Below are 10,326 nucleotides of genomic sequence, written 5' to 3'. Positions count from 1 at the left end.
GCTACACCCTCCTCCTTCCATGACTTTTCCTAAATAGGCGTATATTACATTGTTCTGTTGTCAGAACTCTAAACGCACAAATGAAAAACTATTTAGAGACTATTTACCTGTTTTTTTACCGTTTTCCTACTCAATCCGCCAAAAGCACACGCCACTTGGAGTTGGTACCCAGGGAGCCAACTCACTGAATGAATGACGTCAATGGATGAATGGGTGATACTCACAGATAGAAAAGCACAGCAATGGTTGAATTTGAATGAACCCACAAAATAAATATAATCAATAGCCTCAACAATTGTACAAATGTCTCACACGTAACAGTTTTTCAATAGGAGAGAAAATATCAAACATCATATCATCTATGAATTTGCGTTGATTATTTTACTGAAGATTCAGCTAATGTAATTCATCAAACATCAAATTGTTTTTCATTCGGAGAGAAAGAAAATATCAAACACTCTACCATCTGTTGACACATTTTCCCTAAAACAGTATATTTTGGTATGCAGGCTACTGTAGATCATTCTTTGACATTTTTACATGCATAGTATTAACAGGCGCCAATATGGCTATTTATTTGTGTTACTCATCCTTTGCTTTATGCCTATATACTGCTAATCGTGTAAATCCTCTGATCTTCGCAAATTGGTTGATAATGTTGATAGGGTTAATTTTACCTACTACATCATAAAAGCAAAACCTGAATGGATTAATCTGTGGTTAATTTAAATGTGGTGTAGGCTCCTTTTTATTTAGAAAATCCTACAGAGTTAAAATAATTGTTAGTATTCTAATGACAAGACATTCAGTACAACCACATTCTTGTATTGTTCCAATTCATTAGACATTTAATACAGACAAATTATGTAATTCAATATTTTTTATAATTTTATTATGGGTCATGTGAGGTATAGTGCATTACATATGACAGTTAATACCCCTCGTTGAGTGTGCGTCTGATTAATGAGTGTGCGTCTTACTAATGGGTACCAAAAAACGGATAGTGGCACAGGCAGCAACCTACAGTCATTGCCTACAGGCATGGAAGCTCCTATAGTATCAGTCAGAACCCAAATACCCAAGCCCTAAAGTCTAACTCAAAATACACTACATCCAGTAAACCCCTGATGTTCTCACCGAGAAAAGGAGCATCCACACAAAGATGCATATATGTACACATTCAAATTCAATCTGCATCAGGACCCCAACATCAGACATGGGTCAAGTTTCTCTGGGGTTATCTCTCTGAATCCCACCCAACAGATGGAATAAATGCATACAATGAATGGAACAAAAATGTATGACTTGATTGGGGACTGCTGTACAGTTAATTCTTTCTACACATTAAATCCTATCCAATTTATTGTAGATAACCCTCGCTACAAGATTAATTGTTGTTTTGTTCAGGAGTGTTGTTCGAGACAGTTCTGTTTGAGTGAGCAAGGATTTCCAATGCAACTTCATGTGCACACTAACTGGTAAATTGTTGCTTATCTTAATCCTTTATGGTCAAATTATGGTTTCTAATTCTCCACTAAAGACATTTTGAAATAATGGTATCTAAAGTAGGCTAAATGTAATGAAGAGGAGTTTAACAATGCTGACTTGATTAGTACATTACTGAAACTGAACAAAACATATCTCATAGACGCTATCTGGTAAGCCAATGTTCTCCAGTGCTCAGGCAATCAGGAGTTCACTGTGTAGTTACTGGTGCCTGTTGGCAAGTCTAAAAGAGGTACCGAATGTCCAGCAGTTCAGTGACAGGACACACTATTTTAATCTGGAGCCAGTACTCCATATTAACCTTGCAGCCAGTACTAAACACTATATCATGGCCTCGCTTTATTACATAATTTATTATTTAAAACCATTTCTCTGTGTGAGCATATTACTCTGTTGCTTCTAAATTGTTTGTGGGACTCTAAGAAAATATTCATATTATATTTTTACTGGGATAAGACATTCTTTGAAGTTCAAATAATTAAAATTGTCATAAACAGCGCAGGAGGAACTATGACAGTTACTGTACAAATAAATCCTAGGGGAAACACTGCTGTTCAAGCCATTTTGTATATGTGCACTTTTACGGATTGTACATTTTAAGACAAGACAAGCAGAAATCAAAAAAAGTAGTTGAGGTCCGTTCTTGAATTTCTATCAGGAGATTGTGGCACACATATGAACAGGCATAGCCGTAATGATGATGAGGTGAAAGAAAAGGGATGTCATACAATACATAATGTCATATTTAATTATCTGAACTCTTCAGTGGATCTTTGGCTTGGGGAGCTGTTAGAAGAAGGGAAGGAACGAGAACTCTCTCGTCTCTGAGTCGTCCCATGTCTTGTTCTTCCAGACTAGGATAAGGAGGGCTTCTAACCATGCGGGGCTTAGTCCACAAACCTTGGCCCTGAGCCAGACCCAATGCCAGGGGACCAGATTCTAAACAGGGCAGGTCCCTGGAGGGAGGAGGCAGCTGATTGGTCATGTTGCTGACCAGCTGAGCTGCAGAGCCAGTATGGAAAACATAACCATTAGGACCCTCCTGAGGAAGAGCTGGGATAGACACACGTTTGTGGACACAAGGTGGCTGCAGTACGCGAGGGCAGCCGGGGCCACATGACCCCACTTGAGTGGTTTGCTGCCCCCCCTCTGTCCTGGACAGAGCTCCTGGGGCTGCGCTTCTGGCTACACGGAACCCCTGAGTCAGGCAGGGGGTGGTCCTAGGCCCCTCCCCGTCACAAGTGGTAAGCTGGGTGCTGAAAAACACACTCAACTTGTCTGGGTTAGGCCCTGGGGGAGTGTCCTCACCTCTGGCCGGGCTGTCGTCAGGGCGGGCAGAGTCTGTGAAGGTGGACCCATCTCCACTGGGCCTTCGTCTTTGGATGTCACTGTGGACCTCGGTGAGGACTGTTTTTACTATTCTTTCCTGGGTGAGGTGCTCGTGGTGCCTGGGGCAGGAAGGCTGTAGCATTTGAGGCTATGGATGAAAACAAATAAAGACATTTTTAGAATCAGTCATTCATCGGTAGTTACATATCTTTTTGACCGTTCTAAAGGACAGAAAATATTTAATATTTAAGTACCTTTGGAAAGTATTCAGACCCATTCCTCCACATTTTGATGTTAATTTACAATTTATTAAATATATTTTTTTTGCCCGAGTTGACAAATCGAAAACACCCTCTGCCATGACACTCCAACTTGAGCCGAGATGCATCCTGTGTCATTTGCTCATCCTATGACGTCTCTCATACTTGATTGGACCACCAGTGTCACCTTCAAGATTGAAGATTGATTTTAAATACAGTAAATCTGGGGAAGGCTATAAAGAAATCACTAAATCATTGAAGTTCCTAGGGACATGTAGTTGTAGGCTCCATTTTAATTAAATGGAAGAAGTTTGGAACAACCAAGACTCCTAGAACATTCATTGGCAGAACTCAATCAATCAGGAACCTCCCGTTCCTCTCAGAAATCTTAGAAAAATTTTCCCCAACAACTGAATGCCTTCCTAAAGACAAATAACATTTATGGAATACTCCAGTCAGTCCTCAAGGCTCGGTTCTGGGCCCATTATTGTTCTCACTATATATGCTCCCTCTGGGCGATGTAATCCGGAATCACAATGTAAACTTTCACTGTTACGCTGATGACACACAGTTATATATTTCAATGAAGCATGGAGATGCCCCTAAATTAGCTACTTTGGAAGCATGCGTTTCAGATATTAGGAAGTGGATGACAGAGAATTTCTTGCTCTTAAACTCAAGGTAAACAGAAAGGCTCATTTTAGGACCCAAGAAACAAAGAGCATTGTTAGCAGATCTCACTGTGAACCTCGACGGCTGCATGGTCGTATCCCAAAAAACTGTAAAAAACCTTGGCGTTACCCTTGACCCTGACCTCTCCTTTGAAGAACATTTAAATATGTCTCAAGAGTTGCTTATTTTCATCTTCGAAACATTGCAAACATTTGAAACTTTCTATCAAAAACTGATGCAGAAACATAAATCCATGCTTTCGTTACTTCTAGACTAGATTACTGCAATGCTCTTCTCTCTGGTTATCCAGACAAATTAATAAATAAACTTCAATTAGTGCTGCACACGGCTGCTAGAATCCTAACTAGAACAAAATAATTTGAACACATTACTCCTATCCTAGCGTCCTTACACTGGCTGTCTGTTAGGGTTAAGGCTGATTTTAAGGTTTTACTCTTAACCTATAAATCAATACATGGACTTGCTCCTACTTACCTTGCAGCCATACATACCTACACGTAACTTACGATCGCAAGATGCAGGCCTTTTAATTGTACCTAGAATTTCTAAACAAACAGCTGGCGGCAGGGCCTTTTCTCATAGAGCTCCACTACTGTGGAATGATCTGCCAAATAAGGTTAGACGAGTCACTGGCTTGTTGTTGACTCTCTGTTGCGCACTTGTGCAATTGGGCTGTACGCTGCTGGCAATACTTGGCCCTCATTCAGGGGGGTTGCGGTTGGTGGGTGTCCCTTTGGTTGATGCCTGGCAATGTGGGTGGATTGATTTCCTGCCTGTTGGGCCCTGTCCGGCGCCTCCCCCGGGTAGGGCCACAGTGTTGCCGGACCCCCCCGTCTCAGTTCCAAGGTGTTACGCTGCTATATCATTGTGCTGGGGGATATGAGGAATGCACTTCTAACTTTTCTCAGTCTCCTCCAGTTTTACATTTTAGGGGGAGATGAGGTCCTGGTCCACACCTGCGGAGTAGCTGGTTTGGGGGGCCTGTTGCTGTCCCTGTCCTTGTCCATCTGGTCATACTTTTGACCTAGTCTAGAATCAAATAGACTCTGGATTTAGCCCAGAGAAATGTATTTATTATTCCAATTGGACTCTTAATATCTCACCCGGCACAGCCAGAAGAGGACTGGTCACCCCTCTGTCACACGTGCTGAGGAAGACACAATCCCCAGCTAAAAACCAGAATTAGGTTCGCAGGCACACAACGTACCACTAGACCAAGCAGCCTTGTCCAACATTCCTTCCGCAGACCCCGGGCTACGGTGTAAATGTGGCATGTGCAGCCCAGCTGGCAGCTTAGCCATGGGTCCTGACTTCAGAGTGAACTGTCAGTTACTGTGCAATAACATAGTGTCTCAAAGAGATGATTCTAGCAGAGACATGAACGTTGCTGTGTTGGGAGATGTAGGCGGGAGAAAGGAAAATTATAGGACTGGGACCAGAACCCTGCCCTGGAATGTCTAACACAAGTCCCATTGCCTTCCTTGAAGCCCCCTTCATGAGCTAATAAATGAAAAATATTGCACACATAAAATGAGCACAATGGAACTCGCCTCAACCTTTAAGTGCAACCATATTCTACTCTTCTTTAACCTGTTATCATAGCCAGGAAGCAGACATTGAAAGTTTTTAAGGTTAGTGGGTCCGGGTTGTGTCTCAGACAGCTTATGGGTCATACATCAACCAGACATGTAGACAATATTGACTAATGTACTAACTGGTCCATAGGCTTACTCCTTAACAAGCCCAGGCTCTCTGCTGTTTTACAGGCTGGCTCACAAACAAAATGTGTCCATTCAAGGAAAATTCTCCATATCCCATTGGAGGATGTCATCTTTATGATCTAACATGAGTAAGTAGTTGTTCTTCAGGGCCCTGTGAGAATTCCAACTTAGCCAAGGGAAAGAGACTTATGGCCACCAAAGCAGTCAAGCCTATATTCTAACCAGGCCCTTGTTGCGGCAGAAACTGTACAGGCAATTAGATTTTCAGGCCCACGGCTCCACCTTGTGGTCACTACCCACACTGCACTAATCAGATATTATAAAAATCATAATTATCTCAATAGTGATTATCATGAACATATCATTTCATCATGTACTGCTAAACCTATGTATCAGCCCCTGCATGCAATGTCTTTTTTAATAACATTCAAGTTACTGAAAATTACAACACAATATATACAGTATTTTGAAAAAGGTCTCAAGCTACCTGAGAAAATGTGTAAAAGCTAGTTCTTATCAGATTTCTAGAAGACATTTCATAAAGAAATGTTATTAAACTGGAGAAGGCCAAGACATAAAAAGTAGTAGAAAACCCAAGAAGCTATCTGCATCTGATGAACAGCAGGACAAAATAAAATCCAGTCAGGTGCTTGCTCAGCATCCGGCAAAATCCTTGGGCACCAAAGAACTTACCTTAATGTAAAGGGTCTTACAAGTAAAAGCCATCTTTGACTGTCTGCAAAAATATAATATTTCAGCATATACCCCACAGATTACTACAAAATCAATTATGCAGAAATCTGCAGATGGAACACAGCTTGGCCACCTCAGAGCCTTGACCTTAACATAATTCAAAGTTTTTTTTGTCATTTGCAATAACAAGTTACGGCAAAGAAATAATTACCATTGTGGACAATTAAAAAAACAAAGACCTGCAAAACTGAAATGAATTTACCACAGGACTACTTGAAAAACATTACTGAATTTAAACAATAACAGCATCTGTCTGGTCCTCGTCTTCCCTTAGAGCAGAGGTCTCAAATCAGTTCCACGGAGGGCCGAGTGTCTGCAGGTTTTCACTCTCACCTTGTACTTAATTGACTAATTAGGTCACTAATTGGTTCGTTTCTACCCCCACCTGGTTGTTTAGGTCTGAACTGGGAACCAATTTAAAGGGAAACCCAAAAACTTGCAGACACATGGCCCTCCGTGGAACCGGTTTGAGACCTCTGCCTTAGAGAATGAGAATGGACTAGTATTAACTTGTCCAGGGTGGTTTTGGGTGGGAAGGATAATAAGGCAAGTGTTTAAAGCGAGTCAAAGCACACTAACGGAAGGACCGCCAAGAAAGTTTCAATGATCTGTATTATGTCTGGAAACATCTACAAAGCTATTTCTAAGGCTCTGTTTCAACTGAACCAGTCAGAGCCTTACTGTCTAAATGTAGAAAGTTAAGGACATGAGTGAAAATTTCCAGGACTGAACATTCTGCCAAAATGACTCCAGGAGCAGGATATAAAATTATTCTGGAAGACACAAAGACCCCTAGAACAGCATCCAGGGATCTGTATGCCTCTCTCGAGCTCACATAAGTTTAGTGTTCAGGACTCCACCATCAGATAAAGACACTAGGCAAAAATGGAATTCATGGCAGGGTTATCAAGGCGGAAACCACTGCTCTCTAAGAAAAACATGACTGCTTGCCTAGTGTTGGCCCAAATGCACTAGGATGTGAACTCAAGAGTTCTGGAACAATGTAATAGGGAGTGATAACTCAAAAGTGAAATGTTGGAGCACAATGGAGCCATGTTATATCTGATTTAAAACAAACATCGCACTCCACATAAATAAATTCTAAGTTCACGCATGGTGGTAGTGCTGTCATGGTTTGGGGATATGTTGCTTCACCAGGACCCAGATTGGCATCATTGAATTCTGCTTTGTACAAAAGCATGTCAGGCCCTTTGTTGACGAGCAGAAGCTGAAACATGGGCCATGCAACAACACAATGATCCGAAACATAATCAAGTCTACATAACAATATGGGAATAGCCTGGTCAAAGTCCAACCTAAACCTCATTGAGATGTTGTTGCAGGACTTGAAACAAGCTGGGAAGAATGTCCCCAACTGGCCCTCCAGTATCCCTTCCAGCAGCATCTGGAATAAATGTCAATCAATTGAACAGTGCACAGTTTTAGATCCCAAAGGATTGGCCAATATATACATAATTATTATTTGTATTTATTTTTGACTGGACTCTCTATTAAAGGTATAGTGTATCTAACTGGGAAACTAGACAAAGAAAGTAGGCATTTTGTTGCCAAAATCCAGAACAATCCCTTTAAGAACTATAGGGAAAAAAAGGTGAGAAAAAAAAATCTGTTCGTGGAGATTGACAAACTGTATGGGAAAAACATTAGTTGCAGTTTATAGATATTTTTTTTTTACTATTTGTTTCATAAAATGTGTCTTATTAAAAGCAGTGTAAGATGACCCCTCCCCTGGGGTAAGTTGCCTCCCTATGGAAAATAATGCCCTAGGGTTTCACAGACCCTCTTTTCCTTTTACTTCACTTTCACATAAATTAAAAAAAAATTATATTTGTCCTTACACTCCATTACGTACAGTTATCGTGAACTCATAGTCAGGAGTCAGAATTTTGAATTCCAACTTTAGACACATTATTTTGTTATACTGTAGGCTATTTATTCATTTTGTTAACACCCTGCTGGGCCCAGCATCATTTCTGAACGACCTCCTCGTAAACAAAACATTTATCATCTTTCATTTTGAGTTAGACTAGTTACTAAATTTTGTCAGATAACTTTAGGTCGCTATAACTGTAAAACTAGTCTATGACTACCTTGCTTTACTATTGTGGTATGGTCAAGTAATTCATGATACTGAAGTATAAAATAGGTGGATACATTTTAACACACTTTAATATATTTATTACTATTTAAATAGTACTCAAAATATTTAGTACACTAAAGTAAAACGTAACTGGTTCCAAAGTGATAAACTGTTTGCAAAATAATATAATAGTTATTTTTTTGGCTTGGGAAACTGGGCTAGCCAGTATTTAAATTACAGATAGAAACAATCAACCAATGGGGTGGGGAATCTTGCCCCAAACATAATCTAACATATTAATACACAAAAACCATCAACATTTTTCGCTTCGAAGATGTGGATGAATTAGGCTTCCTTACATTTATCAATAGATAAACATTATTATCTAACTTATTTAAATTATGTCATTATAACTTCAAAGTATCTCTCTCTAAATAAATAAAATTACTATTAAAAAGTTGAAGAAATAAAGAATACTTTCTCAAGTTTAGTGGCTACCAGAGCAAATGTAAAAAAAATAAAAAGGTGCATGACATTTCGTTTTTTGAAAGAGTTGAGGGTGGATCTTGTCCCATGTTATCTTATCTGGGAAAATGCCCAGGCAAGCCATCAAAACAATCTTAGCAACCTTATCCCACTGTATCCATTAAACTGCCATGATTTCAGCATAATGAGTGAAACACAGGAAAGACCTAGATATAATGAAATAGAAATTATCCTAATTTAGCTTGCTGGAAATACCCTCAGTAAAGGGTATAATGAGTGTTATCTGCCTCAGCTCTAGTTTTGCACACATATCCGATAAATGTTACTGTGAAAATAATGGCGTTTCAATGTGGTGTATGTTTAACTGCTTAGATTAGTGTCAATGATACAGTAGAGGAGAAGCCTGATTGCTTTCATTTGTTAACTGCTCTCTTAGCTAAACGGCTTCTGATGGTGAAGCTGTTTAGCTAAGAGAGAGAATGTGGCCTTATTCATGATGTATAAGGGAATATTTGCCAGCTGTTTCATTTAAGCCAATTTATTTATATTATATATATATATATGACTGATGCATGCATTTACACACAATCACACCAGGTACAGAGACAGAGAGAGAGAATAGAAAGACACTTTTACAGAGAGAAAGTGAATGTAGGACAACAAAGTAAAGATGTGACAGATGGACCCATCTGAGACATAACAATGCAAATTGATGCTAAAATTATATTAAGATAGGAGAAAACAATGCTGAAATAACTGTGTGCTCACTACAGAGATGCAGGCCCAGCTGGAACACAAGGTAGCCTCCAAAATCCAGCACATCCACAGCATGCAGATGCACATTGACAGTTTTAATGCGCCATGTCATGCGGCACCAGCAGGCAGGGCCCAGGGTGACGGGTAACCATTAGGGAGATCAGAATTGGTTACTGTACCACGCTTCATCAGTGAAGTAATGCACTAGGTTCTCCGCTCCTTGCCACAGGCATTATGTAAAGGAAGAGGGAGAGAATATTGACAGAGGAATTTCCAGAGAGAGTTGGGATGAGAGCGAGTTAGGAGAAGACGCGCTAGTCAAAGACGGTGATGGACAGTGAGGAGACACACTGAGAGACAGTGGATAAGGGTCACTTGCATCAATGGGTGGTGACATCGCTTGCATTCATATTCTCACAAATAGCTTGAGAACACTGTCAATCGTACTACTGAGGCTCCTTTTCAGGAACAGAACAGGAGACACATCACGCCTGGATTCAAGAATGTAAAGATTGTGAACAATCAAATCTGATCTCAAAAGTAAACCAAATCCTCTGTGTTCATGTCATCCTACACAACAAGCATGAATCACACACCGACTGGTTTGTTTACAACTACCATTAGCAGCAGGGGCTTGACATCCCTCCATTCAGAATGCTCCACACTTCATGTTTATCACTTTTGATAAACTCTGTTTTAATAGCATCACTCTATGCATAAA

General features: G+C 40.2%; 1 protein-coding gene across 4 annotated transcripts in view; it reads right to left on the bottom strand.

Moving 5' to 3' along the window:
- Nucleotides 1-809: 809 nt before the first annotated feature.
- The window catches only part of ccser2a (coiled-coil serine-rich protein 2a), a 65,672-nt gene continuing 56,155 nt past the window's right edge, over nucleotides 810-10,326 (bottom strand). For 3 of the 4 annotated variants that reach the window (XM_020047604.3, XM_010869915.5, XM_010869914.5), the window contains exon 11: nucleotides 810-2,983. In XM_020047604.3, the coding sequence (XP_019903163.1) occupies nucleotides 2,252-2,983 (732 nt within the window). In that variant the 3' untranslated portion in view covers nucleotides 810-2,251. The remainder of the gene's footprint in view (nucleotides 2,984-10,326) is intronic. The other variant, XM_020047606.3, reaches the window with a different exon arrangement.

The sequence above is a fragment of the Esox lucius genome, chromosome 6 (genome assembly GCF_011004845.1).
Source record: "Esox lucius isolate fEsoLuc1 chromosome 6, fEsoLuc1.pri, whole genome shotgun sequence".
Classification (NCBI taxonomy): Eukaryota; Metazoa; Chordata; class Actinopteri; order Esociformes; family Esocidae; genus Esox; species Esox lucius.
This window is presented reverse-complemented; position numbering and strand designations above follow the sequence as displayed.